The sequence below is a fragment of the Myotis yumanensis genome, unplaced genomic scaffold (assembly GCF_028538775.1).
Source record: "Myotis yumanensis isolate MYYU_CA2020_CCGP unplaced genomic scaffold, mMyoYum1.0.hap1 SCAF_13, whole genome shotgun sequence".
Lineage (NCBI taxonomy): Eukaryota > Metazoa > Chordata > Mammalia > Chiroptera > Vespertilionidae > Myotis > Myotis yumanensis.
Window position 1 is genome coordinate 18434449 of NW_027223764.1, and position 27181 is coordinate 18461629.

Here is a 27181-nt window from a genome sequence, read left to right on the forward strand (position 1 = left end):
TACTATCTTAAAGCCCAGACTAGAAACCCCATGTTTGTCCCACTTCTCACTTCACATATCATAGTTCTCTGATACCACTAAATATTTATAAAGTTACCATATAGATAATACAAAAATTAAGATAATTGAGGTAGATTTAAGAGTTAGATATGAATGAGGAGAAACATTCCATTTGATTTACATTAAAAAGAAATGAATGGGGAAAGATTAGTCAAGTCAAATCCTAAAAATGTATGCAGTCACCTCCATAAAAATGGGGGCAAAAGGGTACCCCCAGGATGTAAGCATTAGAAGATCTTTCTGAAACTAACTATAACAGTGATTTACCAATGTACGTCCCAGGTACAACATTACTGACTATCCTACACACTAGCTGCATTAGTATTTTCTTTATAATCTTTTTACATTTATTCTTTTGCCTCATTCTAATCCACTGAAATCATGGGTTTGATAAGCTGTATTAGTTTTTTCTTTAGTAATGTTCAAATAAGATTATATTTTAAAAGTTTACTTTTGACTGGGAAATACAGTTGGAAGCAATACCCCTCAAACATTTCTCTTACCCGAAACAGCCACTTTAACACAGGTACAGGACACTGGACATAGTGATAAGCAGAGGTAAGGAAGCCTTGCGTCGTCAAAAAAATCTGATCGGTTTTTCCTGATCTGAAAAAATAAAGCAAACTCAATATGACTGTTGACAAGAAACTTCTATCACCATACCTGACATAATCAGGAAAATGAGCAAGGACAACATCCTTAAGTCATTCTTGGGTGGATTCCACTCCAATGGATGGGTTACTTATAAAAGATATTCAATTGATGACCTAAAACTGATCCAATCTGTTGGCTTGGCTCTAGATTTATCTAATGGACAAATCTACATTAGCTGGCAGTGTTTATCAACAGGAAGAGCCTATCAAGTCTCAGGACATCGTCTGCTTTTGCCAGCTTGGGTTTGTACTTCCATAAAACTCAGCACCAGAATTAATGTGATCTCTCTGGATCTGAGATATCATGCACTGAGAGAAATTAGCTCTGTGGTAATTCAAGAGAAAAGCACTGTGATAGAGACTGCTAATTGCTTATCTCAATATCTATCCTTGCCTTTCCTCTTTTCCAAACCCTGATTTTTAGCTGGGCACACTGGCTCCCTGAAATAAAAATTATTCCCAGCCTTCCCTGTGGGTAGGTATGGCCACGTTGACTAAGTTCTACCCAACTAACCATAAGTAAAAATGTTGTGTGGGATTTCTGGAAATTTGAATGCAAAGGCTGGAGCTCCAAGAACACCTAAAGCAACCAATTACGAAGGATGGTGAAGAAGAAAGATTATATGGTGAAACACCAGCTCTGGACTTCCTATCTATGAATTCTTTCACATAAAAAAAAATTTTTCTTATTTAAGCTCCTGTTAATGTTTAAAAAAATAATTCTTTATTGTTGAAAATATTACTTATGTCCTCTTTTTCTCCCCGGTGATTCCCTCCAGTCCTAACCCTGCCTCCAGCCCCAGATCCTCACTGACCCCCTTGTCGGTGTCCATGAAGCCCCTGTTATTTTATTTTTAAATATACTTTTATTGATTTCAGAGAGGAAAGGAGAGGGAGAGCGGGATAGAAACATTAATGAGAGAGAATTATTGATCGGCTGCCTCCTGCATGTCCCCCACTGGGGATCAAGCCCACAGCCCAGGCATGTGCCCCTGACAGGAATTGAATTCGGGACCTTTCAGTCTGAAGGCTGACACTCTATCCACTGAGCAAAACCAGCTAAGGCAAAGCCCCTATTATTTTAATAGTCACTGTTATTATATACTGACTACAGGGGCGATGCACAAAATTTGTGCAAGGGTAGGCCTTTGCAGCCCCAGCAGCCTTGGCTGCCTCTCGGCCCTCGAGGCCCCGTCCCCGCCCACTGGTCATTCTGGAAGGTCATTCCAGAAGGTAATTCTGCCGTCTGGTCTAATTAGCATATTAGCTCATTATTAGCTCGGTTAATAATGCAGATTTTAAAAAATTTTTAAAAAATATTTTATTAATTTTTTACAGAGAGGAAGGGAGAGGGAGAGGGACAGAGAGTTAGAAACATCAATGAGAGAGAAACATCGATTCAGCTGCCTCCTGCACCCTCCCTACTGGAGATGTGCCTGCAACCAAGGTACATGCCCCTGACCAGAATCGAACCCGGGACCCTTCAGTCCGCAGACCGACGCTCCATCCACTGAGCCAAACCAGTCAGGCTAATGCAGATTTTTTTCAATAGATGGAGTTACACATATGTTGATATATATGCGATTTGATATGTATGCTATTTTGTTGTATTGACAGCAAGCTTCAAAACTTCATATGTCAAATTTGCTGAAGGTGTTAATATCATAGATATTTTTACGCTTAAAAATGTCGAATTTTGTGCAAAAAAAAGAGCATTTACGTGAAGTTTAATTCATTACTTTATTTTAAAGAAAAGTGCTGCTCAAAGTTATCGTATACTTCAGGAAGCTTATGGTGAACATGCTCCATCTCAAGATACTTGTGAACTCTGGTTTAAACACTTTAAAAGTGATGATTTTGATGTGAAAGACAAAGAACGTCCAGGTCAACCAAAAAAGTTTGAAGACCAACAATTATAAGCATTATTGGATGAAGATGCATGTCAAACTCAAAAACAACTTGCAGAAAGATTAAACGTTGCTCAGCAAACAATTTCCGATTGTTTACAAGCAATGGGAAAGATTTTAAAGGAAGGAAAATGGGTGCCACATCAACTGAACGAAAGACAAATGGAAAACCGAAAAGTCATGAGTAAAATGTTGCTTCAATGGCAAGAAAGAAAGTCTTTTTTGCATCGAATTGTGACTGGTGATGAAAAGTGGATTTATTCTGAGAATCCCAAACACAAAATCATGGGTTGATCCAGGTCCACCATCAACATCGACTGCAAGGCCAAATCGCTTCGGAAAGATGGGATCAGGAAGGTGTGGTGTATTATGAGCTTCTAAAACCAGGTGAAAGCGTTAATACTGATCGCTACCGACAATAAATAATCAATTTGAAGCACGCTTTGATCGTGAAACAACCAGATGGGCCAGAAGACAAGGCAAAGTAATTTTGCTTCATGATAACGCACCATCACACACTTCAAAACCAGTTAAAGACACATTAAAAGATCTTGCCTGGGAAGTATTAACCCACCAGCCATATTCACCAGACCTTGCTCCTTCAGATTACCATTTGTTCCGATCGATGGCACACGCACTTTCTGAGCAGCACTTCAAAACGTACGAAGAAGTGGAAAATTGGGTCTCTGAATGGTTTGCCTCAAAACAAGAAAAGTTCTATTGGGACAGTATCCACAAATTACCTGAAAGATGGGGCAAGTGTGTAGCTAGCGATGGACATTACTTTGAATAAAGCACTTTTGATGTTTCTCTTGAAATTATCATGTTTTCTTTGATTACAAAATCTGCATTATTAACCGGTACACCTGGTAAGATCTCATCCTAATAAAGGCATGTGATGTGCCAGACGACTATATTACACTGCTTTCTATAATTAAATAATAAAACACAAAGGGCAATAGTAATAAAGAAGAGAAGAAACTGGATAGGTCATAACAGAAATTAACCTTTTAGAAGATTGTATCAGTCAGAATCTTATAGTAATTTTTATATGTGAAAAAGTAAAATGTATGTTTTTCTACTTACTTAAGAATAAGCTTTTCTACAGCACTTTGTCCAATAAAACCAGAGTCTCTTAAATCCAAGGTATACTGATTGAAAATTTTTCCGGAATTGAGTAAATTAAATATTTCTTCACCTGGATGATGATCAGGAATAGCATCAATTGTAATTGAAAATTTCTTTAGAAATTCCCTGAAATTAAAAAAAGTTATTGAATAACAAACAGTTATATTGCATTTAAATTTATATTTAAAAGTTGAGTGTAAAGCAAACTTTTCTTAGGATCAATGTAATCCTAGATTAGAAGACTGGCATGAAAACATGTGTTTTGCTCCTCATACTTTTTGCTAGTTATTAGTCCAAAGCCACTAAATGTGTGTGAAAAGAAACAATAAACAGGAGAAAAGACAAATGATATAACTTGGCCTTAACATTTGCCTTTCAAATCCATCACAGATTAGCCACCAAGTAAATAACCATCAATTGCCCATTTATTTTATAAAGATAAAACTTAAAAAATGTATAAACTTAACAGGGTATATATTATGAAAAACCAGTATACCTTTGCTCTTCTAAGAGGCCATCCTCATCATCTGTACTGTCTTGATCTCCAATTCTGATTGGGGATTTAATGCCTCGGCCCTGCCTAATATCTTCCTGTAGTTGCTTCTGTAGTTCATCTAGCCTGAGAATTGAAAGAATGTTATAATAAATGGTTTGCCCTAAAAATAAAAACAAACTTTAGTAAAACTCTTATTAAGTACTAGAGGCCCGGTGCATGGATTCATGCACGGGTGGGGTCCCTTGGCCTGACCTGTGGGGATCGGGCAAAACTGGCTCTCCGACATCCCCTGAAGGGTCCTGGATTGTGAGAGGGTGGTTCTCGGTGACGCAACCCGGAATCGGGCTCCCTTCTCTCTGGTTCCGGGTGCATCACCCAAGAACCGCAGCTGCTAAGTCTCTGCAGCTCAGCAGCTCCTGCATTGAGCATCTGCACCCTGGTGGTCAGTGAGCATCATAGCTACCAGTTGGAGCGCCTGCCCCCTAGTGGTCATTGCGTGTCATAGCTACTGGCCAGTTGGTCAGTCGCTTAGGCTTTTGTATAGATAGATATAGATACTGTTATAAGACAAACTTTGTTTACACTATGGATTAAATCATGTCTCCCAAATAATTCATGATATACAATATAGTATATATTATTTTCATTAAATACACACACAAAAAAATCTATTTTAGGTCTTAGACTTTTATCCAGCTACAGTATAGTACTAGAATAGTATTCCATCACATAAAAGACTTGAATGTTACTTTATAGCTAGGACTTCAAGAATGATGTCCAAATCATTTAGAGAAAGGGGAAGGAAAAAATGGCAAAGAATAATTCAATGTTTAATCTCTAATGCTCATTTGACTTCCAGTAGACCAACAACCTAATATTGTTAACTAGGTTTTCTAGCAGCATTGGTCATTATTATTGGCATCATCATCATTACCATCATCATCATCATCATCATCATATCACCTAACTCTTACTAAGCACTTGCTATGTGACAGGCACTATACTAACTTTATGTATTGACTTTTTTTAACCCTCACAACAACCCCATGTGGTAGTTCATGATTACCCATTTTATACATGAGGAAACAGCCTTACAAAAGCTAACTTACTCAACCTGACAATGTGAGGAGATGGAATTCAAAGTCAGAGTCTAGCATTTAAGTCCTTCCTTGCTTATATTACTCACCAAGATTATTTTAACGAGGTCCTTATTCCTAGCTCCAGCCCCATAGTAGATGAGTGTAATATAACAATAAATGACCAGTAAATGTACTACTCTATTACTGCAGGAAACAGTCAATCATCAGATCAAACTAGCATCTCTGCCTTTGGTATGAGCAATGTTCAATTTATATAAGCAACATCAGATTTGACATCGCAAGTAACATGAATTCATGAAACATTTAAATAAGTTTATAATAAAAACAATTCCTCTAATTATATTCAGAAAGGGGAACACTTCTGACGTAGTATCTGCAATTCCTATATCTAGATACTTAGTTATCAGGTTTGAGACACATATATAACATCTTAAAGCCATTTGAGCTTTTAGTGAAGTTCTCTGAGCTCATTTCAAGGATATACTTTGAACTAATAAGGAATATATTTACCTCCTCTCATTAGCAAAAGTAGTTTGCAATTAGTCACATAAATTTCACTGGGGTTATTATGACTCTCAAACTTTTTTATTTCTTTGTGTGTGCATGTTGAAGGTGTCAGTCAAAACTAAACTTCTTCCTCACAAGAGTAGCTTGGTGTATAAATAACAGTTCTGGTGTCAAAACCTGGACTAGGCAGGCATAAACATTAAAAAAATTTTTACCTATGCAAACAACAAAAACAAACAATCCGATTAAAAAATAAGTAAAGGATCTTAACAGACATTTCTCCAAAGAAGCTACAAAAATGCCAATAAAGACATGAAAAGATGCTCAACCTCATTAGCAAAATGCAAATCAAAACCATAATGAGATAACCACTTCATACTCCTTTGGTTGGCTATTATAAAAAGAAAACCACAAACAGAAAATACCAAGGCTTGGTAAGGATATACAGAAACTGGAACCCTTGTGCATTGCTGGTGGAAATATAAAATGGTATACCCACTATGTAAAACCTCAAAAAATTATGCATAGAATTACCAGATGATCCAGCAATTGCACTTCTGGGTATATATCCCAAATTGAAAGTGGGTACTTGAAGAGACATTTGTATATCCATGTTCATAGCAGTAATATTTACAAGTGCCCTGACCGGGAATAGAACCGGCAATCTCCTGATGCATGGGCTGACACTCAACCAATTGAGCTACACCAGCTGGGCTCTACTAACGCTTTTGATCAAGAATTTCAGCTATCAGTTAGGTACTAGTTGTGGTAAGCAGAAAGAAATTTATGTTAATGGAGTATACCATAAAAAGCTGGAGCCTCTGATCCACACTATAAACAAGAATACCTTATTTCTGAAACAGTCAGCATGTTAAATTTAGCAAGGTAGTCAGGATGCTAACTAACCTTTGTGTGTCTTCCATTTCCTTCACTAGACGCTCTAGAGTATTTGTATAAGTTCCACTATGAACATGTTCCTAAAACAAGAAGAAATTTTAGGAATACTTTATAACATATCTTAGTAGAAGAATTGGGATGTTTTAAGTTATTCAGAGTACTAAAGAATATTCTCTCTTTCAATAACCTGGGCCAGGAGAATACCTTTCTTAAAAGAGAATTTTCATCATCATGCTTTAAATCTAGTATTTTGTACTACAGGCATTTTGGTTTTGCCATCTACTAGGAAAGGCACTACTTATAAAAAACTCTGCTAGCCTTAGGAACTGACTGCAAACACCCAAAGGCTCCATGGCTACCCTATCTTTATTTTTAAATCCTATTTTAGTGGAATCAAACTGTTAATTTTTAGGTGTTACCATGAACATTAACACCTTCCCCACCAAATTTTACAGACATATTAGAATTTAATTCAGCTTATTCCCAAGATAGAATGAAGCACTTTATAAATAAAATTGCACACCACAATTAACAACATTCTACACTCTACCTTCATTTACAGCAGTGGTCTCCAAAGCAGGGGGTGTGCAAGGTGATCCATTGGGGTGCAGGAAGAAAATAATAGAACTTCTATTTACATGGAACTTCTATAGAAACTCCAGTAGAACTTAGTCTATAGTAACTTCTACATAAAGTCTATAGGAAAATACCTTTTTCTTCTTCCTTTAAATTTTTTTTGCATATTCGTTAGAAAATACATAGTATAGTGATACATGTATTAACCTCTAAGTATACATATACATTGGGGTGCATGCTCAAAAATTGTTTTACTAATAGAAGTGTGTGTGATCAAGTAAGTTTGGAGACCACTGATTTACAGTAATAAAACTAAAGATATGGGAAACCCATTAACCAAACAAAAACTCTATCAGTTTCAGACCAATTATGACTCATAACAAATACTGGCTTTTAAAATAAGTTCTAACATTCTATCCCTCTTTCATAATCAATCCATCTTTCCCTCTTCAAGTAAAGATATTTGTTATAAAACTACTTACTGTATAGTCTGATGACTGAGATCCAAGCCCCTTGGAAAGAGCAGGAGGCTTTCCTGTAGATGTAGGAGTCTGATTGAAGTTCAAAGCCATTATTTCTTCCAGGGATTTTAATGTTTCCTCTTCCTCATCACTGTCTAGGTTGTAACCTAAACTTTCTTCATCACTATCAAAACCACCCCTTAGTTTTCTTTTCAGTGCATTGCTACCTGCATTAGAATTTCCTGAACTCTCTTTATCTGAAGGGGCTTTATCTGAAGGTGCTGGGATACATGGCACAACTTCCAAAGCAGCCGGGGGAGACTTTGTAGGAGTGCCATATTCTGAATGCAAAGATCCCCCTGAAATTTTCCCTGAAGATACATTAGAATCAGCCTTATTAGTCTTTGCTTTGTGTTCCTTGTGTTTGGAGGGCTCTGTAGAATGCCCAGAACATTCTTTAGATGAAGAACGTTCTTTATCTTTTTTAGAATTTAATGATACCCGAGAGGAACCAGCACTCGGATCATGGGAAAGTAAAGGTAAAAGTTTTGTCTCCTTTGATGCCACGGAGCTAGCAGTTTTATTTTTCTGAAGGTTGCTAGCTTTTTTAACTGTAGACTTTTCCTGAGGTAAAGATAAGTGGGGTTTCTGCATCTTAGTCTCTTTGGTATTTGCCACACGGACTTGGTCACTATTCCTGGAAGGATGGTGGCCAGAATTTGAAGGTGCCAAGCCTGCAGTGGAGCGGTCAGCTTCTTCATTCGGTTCCTTGGCTATATCTTCCAAGCGCAATACATCACCAGGTGTCTTCAGTGCAATGTGTTTTATAAATTTCTCTTTCTTATGTGGTCCATCAGGACGCTTCTCAAGGAAGGACTCTTTTGCTTTTGGCATTATAGATTCTCTTGTGCTTTTCAGATCTGAGTCCACAGAGTTCCTTTTTCTTTTGTCAGGGAATTTATTCTGCTTAGAGCCTGCTAAAATTTAATTTTTGCCAGATTAGTGAAAACATATTTTTCTATCTTAGTAAAGTTTACTCAATGTTTAGAACAACCTGCCAAATGTTTACATTCTAAAAGTTTAGGCTGAGATTATTCACCACATATGGAATGAAGAAAAAGAGTTAATACTATCATTTATTTTTTAACTGATAAACACTGGTGAGTTCAAGAAAAATAAAGCTAATGACACATGCTTATTTTCATTCCAAAACTATTGAAAGTTTACTACCTAAATAGGATTAAAGGTGTGACTCTCCAAAACATAAAAAACTGTGTATTTGTATCAAGGAAAGGGTTACAAAGGCACTTTCCCTCAAAGTGCATACACCCTTTTGTTAGACCAAGGACTACCTGGTTCCAGAAATGTAACACTTCTATATCTAAATTTATATGACCTTAAAAACACACATATGGTAACTAGTTAAAGGCAGACATATTTTAAGTTCTCAATTTAAAAAATTTATTGATTTCAGAGAGGAAGGGAGAGGGAGAGAGAGATGGAAACATCCATGATGAGAGGTAATCACTGACTGATTGCCTCCTACACACCCTGAGGATCGAGCCCACAACCAGGGCATGTCTTTCTCCCTAGTATTTGTTTATCCTTTCCCATGTATCGCTCTAGTCTTTAGCTATGTTATGGGTTGAACCATGGCTCCCAAAATGATATGTGGAAGTCCTAACTCCCAGAACCTCAGAATGTGACCTTTTACAGGGGGTAATCAAATTACAATGTCATTAGGGTGGGTCCTAATCCAATATGACTGGTGTCCATATAAAAAGGGAAATTTGGACATGAAGACATACATGCAGAGGAAAGATGACATAAAGATAGATAGGGAGAAAATGCTGTGATTGGAGTGATGCATCTATAAGTCAAAGAATGCCAAAGATTGTAGGCAAACACCAGAAGCTAGAAGAGGCAAGAAAGGATCCTCCCTTAGAGTTGTTAGAGAGACCATGGCCTACTGATATCCTTAACTTTAGATTTCTAGCTTCTAGAACCATAACGTAATAAATTTCTGTTTTAAGCCACCTATGTTTTGGTACTTATGGCAGCCCTAGACAACTAATATAAGCTGTGTTAGCAGTTCCATCCAGAAGCAATTTAATAACCACATATATTAGAGTTAACCAGTTTTTAAAAATTTCTTATTGCTTAAAAATGTGGTTTCATTAATTAACTCTTAAAATTCATCATTCATAGCCTAGCCACTATGGCTCAGTGAATAGAGTGTTGGCCCAGAGACTGAAGTGTCCCCGGTTCAATTCTTGTCAAGGGCACGTACCTAGGTTGCAGGCTCAATCCTCGGCCTGGTTGGGGAGCATGTGGGAGGCAACCAATCAATGTGTCTCTCTCACATCGATGTTTCTCTCTGTCTCTCCCCCTCTCTCTAAAAATAAATGGACAAATATTCTCCAGTGAAGAGTAACAACAAAAAATTATCATTCATTAAAAATTCACTACTTATATAATCAGTATTCTCAAAAAATCAAATTTCCCTAAATCAAGTTTCTTTCTGCACATGGACAGATCCTCCATGTCCCCAAATCCTCAACAAATTAAAAAGAAAAAGAAACAAATAAAAACCTCGAGTTAAGCAATTATTTGTATATCTTGATCAATATATAATCTAGAAAATTCATCTTATAAAAATAAAAAAAGCAATTAAATACATGCTTCATTTTTCTACAGATATCTCCTATTACCTAAGAAATCATTCATGCCCACTCAGTTTTCTGGGGTTAAATGTCCTATAAAAAAGGATAGGGGTTCCTTATAGTGCAGGATAAGAAATCTAATAACTAAGAAAAAGGGAACACTTAGGACAGATGTATATTGATTATCTTAAGTTTGAAGGTTATAAGAAAGATAGCTACAGACCTGTCAGTCTGAGTTTTGTTCCATTTTCCTAGAGAAGTCAAATATTTATTATAGCTAGTAATGAGAAGAAATTCCTGCTTTGTTCAGGAACTGAAAACTTATCCAGAAGAGAAAAAGTATTTGTGGGCAAAGTTTAGGAAAAATTAGCTTACTTAGAGCTTTAACATCTAGAATTAGAGGAGGGTGAATTGGTACTATGGGTAGGCTCCCTTTTTGCAAGCTCGCTAGGGCAATGGATTAACTGCAAAATTTTCATGATTCTTTTGTTTTAAATAAAAATAACTATTTTTATTGATTTCAGAGAGGAAGGGAGAGGGAGAGAGAGATGGAAACATCCATGATGAGAGGTAATCACTGATTGATTGCCTCCTACACACCCTGAGGATCGAGCCCACAACCAGGGCATGTGCCCTGAGAATCGAACCGTGACCTGCTGGTTCATAGGTCAACACTCTACCACTGAGCCACACCAGTTGGGTTCATGATTCTTTATGCACCCCTTGTGTAATCTTCAGATTGAATGTTTTACAATATTTCAAATATGTATCTATAATAATAAAAGCGTAATATGCTAATTAGACTGGACAGCCAAACGACCTTCTGGACATCCATCCAGATGTCCTTCTGGACGAAGCCGGGGCTGTGAGTGCCAAGGCAAGCTGCTGCGGCTGCAAAGGCTGAGTCCCTTGCACGAATTTCATGCATTGGGCCTCTAGTTAGTATATAAAATACTCAGATAAGACAGTGATTGAGTCTGTAAAGAAAAAAGGGAAAAATCCAAATGCTCAATAAGGAATTAGATATTAATAAATTATGGAATAAACTATTGATGGATTAAGCTGGACCTTAGAATTCAGCCAAAGGATGGGGCTCTGGAAGACCAAAGAGCCAAATGCCTATGCTGCCAACATTTCTGAAACCCTCAACTTGTGTGTGATTATGCATAGCATCATCACAACTGTGTAATAGTAGTAATATGAACAAGACATAACATTTAAATTATTAATCTCTATTCAGATAAAGATAAGCACTCTTCAGGTTATTTAGAGTCCTAATATCCTTTATATCCTGTTGACAGTCAACTGAAGTGTAAATGTATATTTATTAAGAGTAAAATACCACAATTGTGAGGATTATGAAAAACATTCAAACATATTAGAAATAAAAATATAAGTGAAGGCAACATCTTAAGTCTGCCTCTGAAAATAGGCAGTGTTCAAAAACTTCAGTATGTAGTATTATATAAATAAAACTACAGTCACCACTGAGGAAATCTATAAATCCGTGAAGATAATTCTTATCTCAGTCATTATCCGAGGGGGAAAAAAAGCTGAATAGCTTGGTGGCATAACCATAACTAGCAGCCTCCCACACTGGAAGAACTAGCCTAAAAATATTTTGTTCTTCCATTCACCTCAGTGCAGAGATCATTTATTTATTATTACAAACACTGAGTGCAGGAGCAATCCCATACCTGAGAAATTATTGTTCTTGTACTATTAATGTCAAAATCGACTAAAATTAAATCACCAAAAACAACATTATAAAATTTAAATAAATTTTAAAAATTCTATGAAACTTCAATCTTATTCCTGATGCTAGAAGCTCTTTAATAATGGTAAAGTATGATTTTAGCCTTGGCTGAAGATTAATTTTAACACTTGAGATCACTTGGTCAAAATGCAATGCACCTCTAGAATATATAAAAAAGTTTTACTGAAGAATGGTAAGTCAGAACTGTCTCTATACCTCCATTTTTTAAGTTTCTAAAAGTAAACATCTTATACAGATATGAGGCTCAGACAAATTAAAAGGATATAGAACGAAGTATGGCACATAGTAAGTGCTCAATAAATGTTTGCTAGTATCGTTATTAGTGTGGAACTTTATAAAGTCTATTTTTCAAAGTTTACAATCCTATCAAATTATTAACAGTTTTTATTTCTGGGGGCCTTTCATTTTTTGTGCTATAAATTTCTGCACTGTTTAAATTTTATACTGTTCTATTTTCTAGTTTAAAAAAGAGGAAGATATTTTAAGAATGACTGAATTAATAGCAGCTGTTTGCTATTATGTATTTTCTCAACCAATAGATATTAAAAGTACAAACTAGTGTCATGTAGGCGCCCTTGAAATTTGATACTAAAAAGGGATCTTTGTATTTGAAATACAGGAAACACTATTGTGGTTCATGATAACAGTTTCAACCTTATACAAAGCATCTTTAATACACCAAGACTTCAGATAGTCCACAATTCCAGAAATATAAGATTATGCTTCTTAATTGTAGCCAAGGATTCAGAAGAACAATGAATACCAATGTGAGAAACACACTGTTAGGAACTATTGAAGAATGTGAAGAGTCAAGACAAATCACTGTTTACTTATACTAAATTCTAGGACTATTCCTTTTTTTAAAAAAAATATTTTTTATTGATTTTTTACAGAGAGGAAGGGAGAGGGATAGAGAGGTAGAAACATCAATGAGAGAGAAACATGATCAGCTGCCACCTGCACACTCCCCACTGGGGATGTGCCCGCAACCGAGGCACATCGAACCTGACCAGAATCGAACCTGGGACCCCTGAGTCCGCAGGCCGACGCTCTACCACTGAGCCAAACCGGTTAGGGCAAGGACTATTCCTTTTGAATATAATATTATAAACCCTAAACTAATGCGACACTCAAATCACCTCTAGGAGGAAACTGCATACTTAAACAAATTTGCTTTAAGAAACAGTGCCATTAAAATGCAAATTTATTTTAAAATTCATAAATTTAATTTTGATTCTACCTGAAGCAGAGTCCCATGAATCAGAAGACGATCTTTTTCTTGAGAGATGTCCATTTTCCTGTTAGCAAAATGAGATAAAATTCATTAAGAGTTGGGGGAAGAATGTGAATTTTTCTTCACACATTTGAACACAGATTTCTAGACTGAATAAAGCAAAAACGTCTATTTGGAGGTTAAATTCAAGCTTCTATAATAAAATATTTTAAATTCTTAAGTTTTATCATAAAAATAAAGGGCATTTGTATCATAAAAATATAAAAAATGCCATAAAATAAAGTCAGTTTTTATAACGCAAATTTAGAAATTTACATTCACAGCTCAGGATTAAGATTTTATTAGAGCAGTGTACTATTACTCTGATAAACAGTAGGCTTAATATTTGCCAATCAAATGGATACAATTCACTTTTCAATACTTCTGTTTAAGAACTGATGCAACACCAAACACTGAAATCTTATAAAAATGGACCAAGTGTTACTAATCTCTATTGATAATTAGCAAATCTCACTGGTAAAGGCACCAAACTCCTTGCAAACCCTAGAGTTTATAAATATATTTTCTTGCAGCAATCTCCATTCACTCCCAGAACTTCATTGTTTGGTTTATTTTTGGTCTATCTGGTGTACAAATTTCATAGCAACTTTTCATCATAGCACTGTTACCTAATCTCCCTGTATTTGCTCTGTATGGAGAGAAGCTCTCTGAAAAAATGTATTTAACAACTTGACTTTCCAGGGACGAGGGTCATCTTTTGTGCTGATCTAAGTTTGGTCTAGTCTTAAAAGGTAAATCTGATGAGGTTAAGATGTGAAGGAGGGCCCTAGCTGGCTTGGCCCAGTGGATAGAGCGTTGGCCTGTGGACTGAGGGGTCCCAGGTTCGATTCCGGTCAAGGGTACATGCCTGGGTTGCGGGCTCGATCCCCGGTGGAGGGTGTGCAGGAGGCAGCCAATCAGTGATTCTCTCTCATCATTGATGTTTCTATCTCTCCTTCTCCCTTCCTCTCTGAAATCAATAAAGAAATATATTAAAAAAAAAAAAAAGATGTGAAGGGGGATGGATGGAGGTGGAAGAGGGCATAGAGGGGATAAATGGTGATGGAAAAAAACTAAATTAAATGAAAATTTTAAAAAAATGTATTTGGATAATTTTCTAAGCTTTCTAAGACTTCTACTCAATTATTTAAGATTTATATATAGTCTAAACCAGTGATTCTCAAACTTTAAAGTGCATCAAAATCATCTAGAAGGCTTGTTAATGGCAGATTGCTGAATTCTACCTCCACAGTTTCTGGTTCAGTGGGTCTGAAGTGGGGCCTGAGATTTGTATTTCTAACAACTTAAAAAATTAAGGGCAGGAAACATTATTTTATTGAGTTTGATCAACAGTTGGACAAAACCTAATCAAATCAGCTTCTACTACACAATCTGTGTTATCAGTATTTCTTTAATAAGAGATACCAATATGATGTTAACAATTTTTAAATATTTTTAGATTTAGTATCTAAATATGATAAAGCAGTAGCTAAGCTAATTCAGTAATTATTTCACATACCAGGTTTGAGAGATTACTCTTTCCAGGTCTGACATCATTCTGCTTACTCTGTTCCTGCCTTGGTTGGTAATTTCTTTCTATACTTGAGGATTTTAAGGAAAGACTGTTTGCTTCTGAGAAAGAATTTTCTGAGTTGATTCTCTGTTCCATTTGCTCCCTTCTTAACTTCTTTAGTTCTCTTTCTTTGCAGTAAGAAGCTAGTGACAACTGGAACTTAGCTCCGAGTGGGCTTTCTCCTGGGTGATGCCTGGATAGGCTGCTTCTGCTGCTAAGACTTCTGGAGGTGTTCTTGAAGATGTCAGTTTCTGTCACTGTGGCCTGCTTTTTGGAATCTGCATTGGTCTTGCCTCGATCTCTATCATTCTTCTCCCTGCTATTTTCATGAGTCAACAGTGACTTCCTTCTCTCTGGAGATCGATGTTTTTTCTTTAGTGTCTTCATCTCTTTAGACAAGTGACATGAAGGAGGAATATAGACAGTCTTTGTAAGTGTCTTTGGACATTTGGTGGTTAGTGACACACAAGGCCGACATGACTCATGATCTTTAGGGTGCTCTTTAACACCTTTCATTAAAGCCTCTAAAATAGAGCTCTTTTCTGATGACAGCTTTTTGGGTTTAGATATTTTTGGCGAGGATAGTTTCCTTTCAAACTGCTCTGTCCCAGTGATGGATAAACCACTTTCTCCATATTTGATGTTTGATTTTTGTGGAGAATCCAACATATGTCTGTCTAAATAGCCAATTAAAACACACAAATCGCATGTTATTAAAAATATACAAACTATTTTGTATAAATATTTAAAGTATGAATAATACTAATCTGTCACAAAAAAATACAAACTGCTTATTTAGATAACAATACACATTTTATGGGGGGTAGGATTAAGACACGTTTAATTGTTAACAGCCTTACTTTCATAAGCCTTCCTTTTGCTACATCATGTAAGCTCCTTATGGCTCTATGAAATAAGTTACTGTATTAGAGAGTCAAAACAGTATGCATTATGAAAATTGACTACAAGTTTTAAAACATAGAAGCAAAAAGTTTATTCATGATGCTTAGAATTGTTTATCTTTGTAAAAAACTGCATTTTCATTTTTTAAAACTGTTCAAATTAATGAGTTTAGAGCAGATTTAAGAACTGAATCCATTTCCCTCTCCAAAAAAATCCCACAAAAAATGCATTAGTAGTATACATACCTGGTTTTGAAGTTGGTTTGAAGAAATCTATAATTGACTGCTTCCTGAAAATAAAAGCATAACTAATATGGAATCACATAAGCAAATACTGAAACCTCAATAATTCAGAATAAGTAAAGAACACTAGTAGATTTATAGAATATAGGCTGGATTTCACTATCTAGTTTAATCACAATCTGACAATGGCAATAATGCTTTGCTAAGCTGATTATAAACAATTGGAAATATAATTCACCACTTTCTGTAGGAATAAATTTATAAGTACATCTGAGGTTTATATAATTTATAGTACTAAAATGAGAAGATTGGAGTGCAGATCCAGAGAACTGGTAGAGTGCTTCCTAGGGCTCAAAAAGCTCACTACTACATAGAGTAAAAGATCTTGAGGGGATCTGATCCTATTCTTTGATTAACTTCAGTAATTTGATACAAAATAATGCTTAATCAGTGTTTGATAAATGAATAATGGAGATTGTAAAAACTGACTAAAACCTGAAGAGACTCATCACAAGAGCAGATGGTAGAATGGGTTGATTTGGCTGGTCTGAGGATGCAGCTGAAGAGTGTGCTGACAAAAGACAAAGGATCAAGTATTAACCTTCTACTACTCTTGTACACTACAGTAAGATGCTAATCTAAGTAACAGCAGAAATTGGAATTAGTTCACAACTACATAGCGTCTCAAAAACCTTAATTTATCTAAGAGTTCTTTTTAAAAAAATATATATTTTTATTGATTTCAGAGAGGGAGGGGGAGGGAGAGGGAGAGATAGAAACATCAATGATGAGAGAGAATCATTGATTGGCTGCCTCCTACACGGCCCCTATTGGGGATCGAGCCTGCAATCCTGGGCATGTGCCCTTGACTGGAATTGAACCCAGGACCCTTCAGTCCGCAGGCCAATACTCCATCCACTGAGCCAAACCAGCCAGGGCTATCTAAGAGTTCTTAAGTTATTTACAAAAATAACACATTACCTGGGGGGAAATAAAACAAAGAGAAAAGTTAACAAGAATAACAAAACCCAAATTGTTTTCATTTTTTAAAAAAAATTTCTGCACCCTACAGTGGACACAGTGGAACAGGACCATATTATCAGAATTCGTATTCTGATTTGTTCATGTCTTTAGAGTTGTCAGCTGCATAAAGAGGGATGTTGTATCTAGAACAAAAAAATCAATCTTCTGGCAAATATGGCTAAAATGTAATTATTTTATTGAAAGAGAATAAGCAACAGTCTATGAGTTTCCCTAAACATTTATCCACTAGGAGGTTGGAATGCTCAGAGAAAGCGAACAATCCAAGTCCCTTGACAGTTAAGCTTCTTCATCTTATATACTTTACTGATCACATTAAAAGAGCAATGTCCACCTTTAATGGTTTATTGAGAGCCTACAATGTTTGTTTGAGATGCTGGTAGAAAAGTTAAGAAGTTATGAAATGAATGAGTAATGGAAGGAAGAATCTATGCATTTGTTTTCATAAAATAAATTAGACATGTCACTACATGAGAGTCAAGAAACAAATGCTAGAGGTTCTGTAAAGGGAAGAAGGATGATACCTTCAGTTATTGGTTGAGAAAAGAGAGATGGGACAGAATTAAGAAGCAGTTAATTCAAAACAAGACAATACTAAATGTTTTTACATTAATTACTAAAAGTAACACTATATCTCTTCCCTAAAATATTAGATCCCTGGCTCTTTTTTGATTATTATACTAGAGAGAAAAATGGTTTTGTAAAACACGCAAGGTATTTGCAAAATAACTATGAACTTAACTTTCAAGGAATGTTTCCTTAAGCTCACATGCACAGAAATGTCTATTATTTATAACTAGTTAAAAATTTTATAACAGCTCACAAACCCTTATCTGAAACTTTCGGGGCCAAATGTATTTTAGAATTCTGGATTTTAGAAAGGCAGGTAACTTCAATGCAGTATGTAAAGCCCCCAGTGGGGTCTGATATTGCACCCTGTAGCAGCAACCACATTAATATTTTTCCAGCAAAACTCACGAATACTTACACTTCATGGGATAAAGGCCATACAGCCTTCCATTAGTTCTAATCAGGTTTGGCTTCCAAGTAAGATGTGGTGCCAAACTCACTGAAAACTTTTGGTTTTCCTAGCTTCCTGACTTTCAGAATTAAGATAAGGGATTGTGGACCTGTTCTACAATAGCAGAAGATACATTTACTGTTAAACTTACGTTACAAGCTCTTAAACTTAAAATAAAAAAGACAGTACCAAGTGTGTAGAGAATTTAAACATGTTTTATTGTCAGAGTATGTCATTTGAAGAAATTCCCCATCTTTTTACATAGCTCCCACAAAATCTTTACATAAAAACTGGCCTCTTGGATTGGAGAAAACATCACATTCCAAGTGTGCATGTTCTTTTAAGTATGAATTATCGTTTACCCTGAACTCAAAAGTGATCTGTGGGTTTCCCTCATCACACCTTACGTAATTTCTCACCTACAATACAGAAAAAACGGCTTATACTATTAAACCACTAGGATCAGTAGAACTGGCAAAGTACAGAAAACCACCTCGATGTGCATGAACCGGTCAGGGCCCCGGGTCCAGCTATCATAAAGGACGAAAATCACGTTCTGAGGCGGGATCTCCGTAGCCATCCCGGCTGCGGTCACTAGACCGAGGACAGCGTCCCAACTACAGAAAAGGAAACTCGAACTCCCAGAAGCCGCCGCGCGGAGGCGGGGCGGAGGTTTGCCAGGCCCCAAAACGCTGAGGCCTGAGCTCGCGGGGGATGGCGGGAACTGGAAGAGCGGCCGTCCGCAGTCCTCCCTCATACCCTTGCCCCCGCGACCCGGCCCCTTCTCAAGCCCTCTGCACTGTACCTGTCCCCAGGACTCTCTGTTCTCTTTCCCGCTGCAGCAGGAGCGGTACTACCGGGTCTCAGATGGCAGCGCGGGGGCGACGACCCCGGGGCTGGGGATGAGGGGAAACCTGGCCTAGCGAGCATGCAGCGCCTTGTCATGTCGGCGCCGCTGGCGACGGCGGCATGAGCTGTGGCTGGAGAAGTTGGGTGCGTGGTTGCCGTCTTGCTGCTGGGACTCGGGGAGGCTGTCGGAACAGAGGTGGGCGGCACCCCCTTCTCTCTTCATGGCGGTTCTCTCTCTTCGGAAGTGACTCTTGTGTGAGCGGGAAGGAACCAGAGGACTATCAGGGGGCGGGTCTTACTTGAAGAGTCGGGCTCTGATTGGCTGATACGGCGGTCATTCCCGTAGTGGCGCAATAGAAAGCCGGAGCCTCTCAGGAGAAGGCGGGGTTTCGGGAAGGGGAGGGGAGAAGGAAAACTGCCCCGCGGTCACGTGCGCGGGGCGGGGGCGGGGCGGGGGCGGGGCGTGCTGCCCAGTCCTGCTCGCGTCAGCCTGGGCGGGCGCGCGGGGGCGGGAAGACGCGGGCTGCCGTAGGCGCTGCGGCAGCCGGCGACACCCGGCTGGTCGAGAGAGAGCGAGGGGCGAGGTTTGCAAAAGCAAAGCCGAGCAGCAGCTGCCCCCCTGTGTCACACAATCGCGTCTAAGAAATCCCCAGCTGTTCATTACATCGTCTGCAACATCTTAGGCCAGAGTGCCCTAATGCTGTCACCACTTCCTCGGTATTCTGCACAGCCAGACCTGAGGACTTGCCCATTCTGTGAGCGTTCTTGTTAAGTGCTGTGGTGGATGATGATTATTTTTTTTTAAGAAGGAAAAAAACCCCACTCAAATAAAGACTGATTTTATTCCACAAAAAACATTTTGCTTTTCAGCTGCTGAAAGAAGTTGTCCATGAAGGCTCTGCAGCCAGACTCCTTGGAGATTTGGAAAGGAACGTAAGGTCAGGTTTCAGTTACCCATGTTAAGCGTGGACAGCATAGATTCGTGAAAGCCCCCAGCCATCTCCAGTCCTTTGTAAATGGCCTGTGTGCTCTGGAGTCTGCGGGCCAGGGTTTTCCTTACAAACTGCGAGACTAGTCAGAGTAGCTGAGCCTCAGTTTCCACATCTATGGAGTGGGTATTCTACTTCTCTTGGTCATTGTACACTATAAAATGGATAAGCAATGCAAACTGTACAGGTGAGAGTCTCTCGTGTAATAGGCACTGGGTAAATTAGAGTTTGTTCTTTAGACGGACTCTTAGACTTTAATTTACAAAATCTCCCAGAGACAGGTCACATACTGTTATCACTATTAACCAAAACAGCAATCTCAAGGTTGTCTAAGCTTGAATTGGCAGGACTGTTCAATCAGTTGGATGGAATGGAATCTTAAATGACACAAAAGGATTTAGACAGGTCTTTAAAGTTTATTGCACTGAGATTTAACTGCTTCAGTAGCTAAGGATGCCTGACTGACCTGAAATTCACCTCCTTTCCTTCCCAATTAGCCCTCAAGAGGAAGAATTAATGAGGAATAAAGTGGCGAACGAGGTGACAAAGTGGAGGGTGGAAGACCAGCAGTGAATGTTCAGGTCTCGCATTCATCCAAAAAGCACATATACACAGCTGTCTATGTACTAGGTTGTAGTGATGCAAGAAAGGAAATACTGCCCAGCCAGGTGTGGCTCAGTGATTGAAGGTCGTCGCAGGAACCAAGAGATCACCAGTTTGATTCCCAGTCAGGGCATATGCTCCAGTTGTGGGCCTGATCTCCAGCTGGGGCTGTGGAGGAGGCAGCCGACTGATGACTCTCTCTCATCATTGATGTTTCTATCTCTCTCTCCCTCTGCCTTCCTCTCTGAAATCAATAAAAATATTTTTTTAAAAAAGAAAGGAAATACTAAAATGAGGGTCATTTCTAATAACGGAGAAGTTACTATATCTTGCATTGTTCCTTATACAAAAAAAGAACATAATAGATGCTCAAAATGTGTTGAATGAATAATGGCATACATTGTTTATTAAGGGTTTCTACACATATTATTTCTACACGTATGCTTTCTGTTGGATGTTTCTACACTAGTAAATCCCTGCTTCTATAGCAGCACATCTATAAAACATTTAATCTGATTCATTTCATTGCATGGTCAGTCCATAAAAAAAAGAGTAATGCATAAAAACACGTTCTGCATGATCAATTAGTTGCTTTTCTTGGATTATAATATTTGAATCATCCAGCTTGCAAGGTATCACTTTACAGTCTATACTCATGCTACCAAACAATAGTTTTCACATTTTCTTAATCTGAGCAACAGATTATGGAGTTAAGTGAGGCAAGAAATCCCTTGATCAATAAATGGAATGGAATCATAATGAAAACACAATTTAAAAAATCTCTTCTTAACAGGGAAGCAGTTATCTAAATCCGCAATAAGCATCAAGGATCTTCTTTGTTTAAACTGTGTTTGAAAATGATACAAATTGGGTTGCAGAGTGAAATATGCTCAACATACTAACCAGAACTGCTAGGAATCTCTAAGGCTCTTATTTCCCCCCAAATAGTGTTGGACCATCTATTTTGTGCTTATATATCTCCCATTTTGAATATATATATATATATATATACTGTGTGTGTGTGTTTGTGTGTGTGTGTGTGTGTGTGTGTGTGTGTGTTGATATAAGGGCTTTTCACACATGCATTTGTAGAGGGCCAGTAATAGATGGCCAGGAAGCTGTACACTGGGGGAAAGAACTTAAAGAGCTCAGGTATTGACACTTGAGACAAGGGGAGAGAAAACTTCATGTGGGGCTAAGGGGAGAGGATGATGAATAACGTAGATAAGACTGAATTAGAGACTTAAGACACAACGTCAGGCAGGGTTGGAAACATTATTTGAAGATATTAAGCCAGACGACTTGAGATTTGGGGGCATGGGGATAAGGATGCAAAGACCACAGGAATGGAGTGGCTTCAATGCATGAAGCTTCTATGGGATACAGTTTAGCTCAGTTTAGCGCCCCGAGTTATTAAAGACAATAGAAGGAGCTCTGACTTTAGCCTTGATGGGGTGGGATGGGGCAGCAGCAGGAACAATGTTTCATGAACAACAGATCAAGTTTGCTGGGAACGGCAAGCCCAACGTGGGAGTATGAGGAGTAGCCATATAGCTGATGCCAGAGATCCCAAGCAGTCACAGAGAAAACAGCTTGGGCAGATTGTCTCACACAATAAGTACCTTATTCAGCAGGGAGTGAGAGAACAAAAGGTTAGTTAAGATTACAAAGAACGTCACTAAAAAGCAGGGAACTCTAAAAGTAACTTCTAATGACATATTTTCGCTCCGAGATAGCTGTACTCTGGAATGAACTCTAAGGCTCTTGGAGGGTGGGCTAGGGCAGCTGAGAGACAAAGGTGGGTTTGCCACAGAGCTGCCTGCGGGTGGTCAAGAGAGTGTTCGGAGGAGAGGGTAGAGGTCACCTGGGAAGGGGGATAAGGAATAGGCTCAGAGAAACAGGAAATAATTAACTTGAGAGCTTGACAGAGAAAGGAAGACCACGTGATGATCCGAAGAGGGGAAGGCAGTTCCAGCATCTCGGGATCTACACAAATCGTTTTTCAAATAGATGCTGGACTCAAAACTGCCCAACAGGTGCTTGGAAAAAGCCTTGGCTTGGTCTTAAGGGGCTGCTGGGGAAAAGTCAAATGTAATATAATGTCATGTCATGTAACTGAACTTCCTGGGAGTAATTAGTAAAACTCTGCAAAACCAGATCTAATGTTTAGGAAAGTGGGTTTCTTCTTATTTCATTATGAAGTGGTGCAAGATAGTGCTTCCCACACTTAAGAACATGAGCAACATGTTTTGAGATTTTTGACATGCCTGTTTCCTACACTATAATTTATGTAATATTTTTCTTTAAATCACTTTTTAAACTTAAATACATTTATTTGAAAAGAAAACTTAAAATCATTTCCATAAGTGGAAAATCAGTGTCACTTGGGAAGTGATAACTTTCCAAATGAAAGCCAACTATAAAAGCTAATAACTAGCCGAAACCGGTTTGGCTCAGTGGATAGAGCGTCGGCCTGCTGACTGAAAGGTCCCAGGTTCGATTCCGGTCAAGGGCATGTACCTGGGTTGCGGGCACATCCCCAGTGGGAGATGTGCAGGAGGCAGCTGGTCGATGTTTCTCTCTCATCGATGTTTCTAACTCTCTATCTCTCTCCCTTCCTCTCTGTAAAAAATCAATAAAATATATTAAAAAAAAAAAAAAGCTAATAACTAAATAACATATGAATAATATCCCCATGTTTTTTTCTAGGGTCATCTTGCTTACTAATGATGGTAGGCATATGTATTACTCATACATCTGAAATAAGAAACTCCTTGGGAAGTATTAGTTGTAGGGACTCCAACCTGTAATAGGGTGTTTTTCAGACTTGGTTAGCAACTCATTAGAGCAGTGGTTCTCAACCTTCCTAATGCTGCGACCATTTAATACAGTTCCTCATGTTGTAGTGACCCCCAACCATAAAATTATTTCGTTGCTACTTCATAACTGTAATTTTGCTACTGTTATGAATCATAATATAAATATCTGATATGCAGATGTATTTTCATTGTTACAAATTGAACATAATTAAAGCATAGTGATTAATCACAAAAACAACATGTAATTATATGTTTTCCGATGGTCTTAGGTGACCCCTGTGAAAGGGTCATCTGACCCCCAAAGGGGTCTCGACCCACAGGTTGAGAACCGCTGCATTAGAGGGTTTTGAAATTGATATAATGAGTCACAGATCACACTGAAAAAAAAAAAAAACAGAATGAGTAGAAAATAATCGGTGCACTGCCCATCATATTTGGTTATGTGTTGCTTTGCAAAACGCTTACTTCTTCTGTTGTATATATATTTTATATGGCAGTGAAATAAAAAAGTATTTCTGTGGTTCCAACTGTGGGCAGCGGTGGAAACGTTTGAACGTTGTTGCTATCATCTGTATTCATATTTCATGCTTCTGTGTATTGGTGGCACTGAAGAGCAGAAGCGGCTTGGAGGAAACAAGATGGGCTTCCTTTGGTGACTCTGCTGAAGGGAGGGGCAGGGGGTAGTGGTGGCAGGAAACTTAACCAGGGCTCTCCTTGTGCCCTTTTAAGGCCTTGCCCTCCAGGAGTGGGAGGGGTCTTGTAGAAGGAGACAGATGTCTCTCCCAGAAGCTTGCCTTTACCTTTCCTGTGCTGTAAATTGCTTCAAGATGGGGAGAAGTGGCTAAGGTGGCCCTATCAGGTCCTGCCTTGTCCTCGGTTATCTAGGGACTTCAGATGAGAAATGGGAGAGAAGGGGGAATAGTGCAAAAGATGCTGAAAGATCTCTATCCCTTGTTCAATCTGCCCCTCACATGAAACCCCACCATCCTGGAATGGAAGACAGTCTATAGAGCACTGGTTCTCAACCTTGGCTGCACATTAGAATCACCTGGGAATCTTTTTTAAATCCTGACTTCTGGGCCTCATCCTCCGGAAATTCTGTTTCTTTGTTATGGGGTGGGGCCACAACATTAGTAACAAAGAAACAGAATTTCCGGAGGATGAGGCCCAGAAATCAGGATTTTAAAAAGATTCCCAGGTGATTCTAATGTGCAGCCAAGGTTGAGAACCACTGCTATAGAGGCTAATAAATTTGATCTCATACCTTCACAATGCTCTTCTCAGAATTCAACACACCTGTCATGACCCATAGGGCCTTTCTTTATCAGGCCCTGACCTGCCTCTTCAGAGTCATTCCTATCAGCACCATCCTTAAGCTGTAATCTCCACAACACTAAAATATTGAACTCTTTATGCCATGCATGATAATACGGCCTCCTGAAGATGTTCTTTTAGTTCCCAAAGAGGTTTTTTTTTAAATATATTTTTATTTTTTCAGAGAGGAAGGAAGAGGGAGAGAGAGAGAGAAACATCCATGATGAGAGAGAATCATGGATCAGCTGCCTCCTGCAAGTCCCCCATTGGGGATCGAGCCCACAACCCAGGCATGTGCCCTTGACCGGAATCGAACCTGGGACCTTTCAGTTCGAAGGTGAAGCTCTATCCACTGAGCCAAACCGGCTAGGGCTCCAAAGAGTTTTTAAAGGTGATGCTCAACATTTAAAAACCAAGAGATTTCCCAGGAAATTCTAAATTTCTGGCTTCAAGAAGTACAAAGAGGGAGGTCTCACACTTATGCCTAGAGGGGCTAGCTAGGTAATATAAGGACATGAATCAGGTCCATTTCCCCAACTTTTATAGAGTTGGGATCAGAAAAGTAATTTTTGACAACAGTGAAGACAATGATGGCAAACACTTATTGGTCCTTACTGGGTCAGGCACTATTCTAAGCACTTTATGACTACTGACCTTTTTAATCTTTACCACATCCCTACAATTTAGGAAATGGTGTTTGCACAAGCATGATGATAAATAGCACCTGGAACTCAGCCTTAGTGAGTAACGAGGTGGAACTGTGGGAGAACCAGAGGGTGTATGTATTCCTCAGTAAATGGGGACAGCCTCTCCAGGGCACAGCTGCCATGTGGGAATGTAGGCACCATGTTTTCTCCTCTTCTCTCAGCTTCCGACCCTGGGAGTGGTGGGGTGAGACATGACATGGACCTGCAGTAAAAGCCTGCAGCCGCCTATTTCAGCTGCCCTAGATGTCTTGATATATACCCTAACATTTGTCTCTCTAGTTCAATGAGATTATGCTCTCTTAAAGCCAATGTCACACGGCTTGAGTGGCTCAGTGGTTGAGCGTTGACCTATGATTCAGGAGGTCATGGTTTGATTCCAGGTCAGGGCATCTGCCGGAATTGTGGGCTCAATCCCCAGTAGGGGGCGTGCGTGCAGGAGGCAGCCGATTAATGATTCTCTCTCATCATCGATGTTTCTCTCTCTCTCTCTCTCTCTCTCTCCCTTCCTCTTGGAAATCATAAAAACAAAACAAAACAAATAAGCAAATGTCTCTTGGAGCTGAAAGGGCAGGAGATAGTGAGTACTTTTGGTGCCCAGAGGCGTGTTAAAGGGTGTTGGCAGGATTCTCACTCAGGGATTCTTACTTGAAGAAATTGCCATACTTTACCTATGACTATACCTAGGAGCATTTGTTTTATGTTTTCACTTTCAATAAAATGGCTGATATCTATAACAAATAAAACCCATATGTTTTGATTCTACAATTCCCCTTCTAATGTATCTTTAAAATATACTTCTATATTCAAAGGTGGCTCTATAAAAAGTATTTATTACAGCACTGCCAGTAGCAATAGACTGAAAGAGAACTTACTAGTCTAGCAATAGGAATAGTTAAACAAATCATGGTACATAGTAGAATACTATGCTGTGTTAGGAAGTCTGAGTTACATACCCAGGATGTGTTATGGTTAAATGTGTAGGCCCTAGGGTTCAAGTGCCTGGATACAAATCCCAGCTCTGCCACTTAGCAGAGCTGTGACCTTGGGCAAGTTTAACCCCTCTGTGCTACTGTCCTCATCTATAAAATGGAATGATGCTACTACCAGCCTCATACATTTTTGTGAGTTCTAGAAAAGTTAATACAAGTAAAGCACTTAGAATAGTGCTTGGAATATAATAAGAATGATAAGGTTTAGCTATTGTTACTTGTTGTTGTGACTCAGGGGAGTGTTATCTAGGCATGTTTGCGGGAGAGCTAGTCTCAGTTCAAGGCCCCTGCAGGCTCCTTGGTCACACAATATGGATGCAGCAACATTATGGAGCAGTTATGCTGAATTCTCAACACTTGTAAATAGTATAAACTGGTATGAAATAATCTCTAAGATATAGTAAGTGAAAAATTAAGTTGCAGGACAGTGTATGCTACAGCATATACATACACTATGTTATGTCTTGTATAAATAAAAGGGGTTATTTGTGTGTACAGGCCAAAACTATCTCTGGAAGGATGCAAGTGACTTCCCAGTGATAGTGTAGTACTTTCTGTATGGATGCGCCATAATTTACTTAACAGGTCCTCCTCTGCTGGACTAGTTAGTTCCCTTTCAGCCTTATACTGCGG

The 27181-nt window shown here is 38.6% G+C and overlaps 1 protein-coding gene and 1 long non-coding RNA gene across 7 annotated transcripts in view; one reads left to right on the plus strand and one right to left on the minus strand.

Moving 5' to 3' along the window:
• The window catches only part of SLF2 (SMC5-SMC6 complex localization factor 2), a 42327-nt gene extending 22971 nt beyond the window's left edge, over window positions 1-19356 (minus strand). For 5 of the 6 annotated variants that reach the window (XR_011473555.1, XM_070432489.1, XM_070432490.1 and 2 more), the window contains exons 1-9: window positions 19084-19356; window positions 16220-16263; window positions 15018-15748; window positions 13466-13523; window positions 7807-8762; window positions 6758-6828; window positions 4245-4367; window positions 3707-3874; window positions 564-666 (exon numbers count right to left, since the gene is read on the minus strand). Coding sequence is in view for 5 of the 6 variants with exons in the window: in XM_070432489.1 (XP_070288590.1) it covers window positions 564-666; window positions 3707-3874; window positions 4245-4367; window positions 6758-6828; window positions 7807-8762; window positions 13466-13523; window positions 15018-15748; window positions 16220-16263; window positions 19084-19223 (2394 nt within the window). In the remaining variant the exon portion in view is untranslated. The remainder of the gene's footprint in view (window positions 1-563; window positions 667-3706; window positions 3875-4244; window positions 4368-6757; window positions 6829-7806; window positions 8763-13465; window positions 13524-15017; window positions 15749-16219; window positions 16264-19083) is intronic. The other variant, XM_070432488.1, reaches the window with a different exon arrangement.
• Window positions 18998-20932, plus strand: LOC139021806 (uncharacterized). The gene is made up of 3 exons (XR_011473556.1): window positions 18998-19323; window positions 19998-20065; window positions 20614-20932. It is a non-coding gene; the product is annotated as an uncharacterized lncRNA (long non-coding RNA).
• Window positions 20933-27181: the final 6249 nt, after the last annotated feature.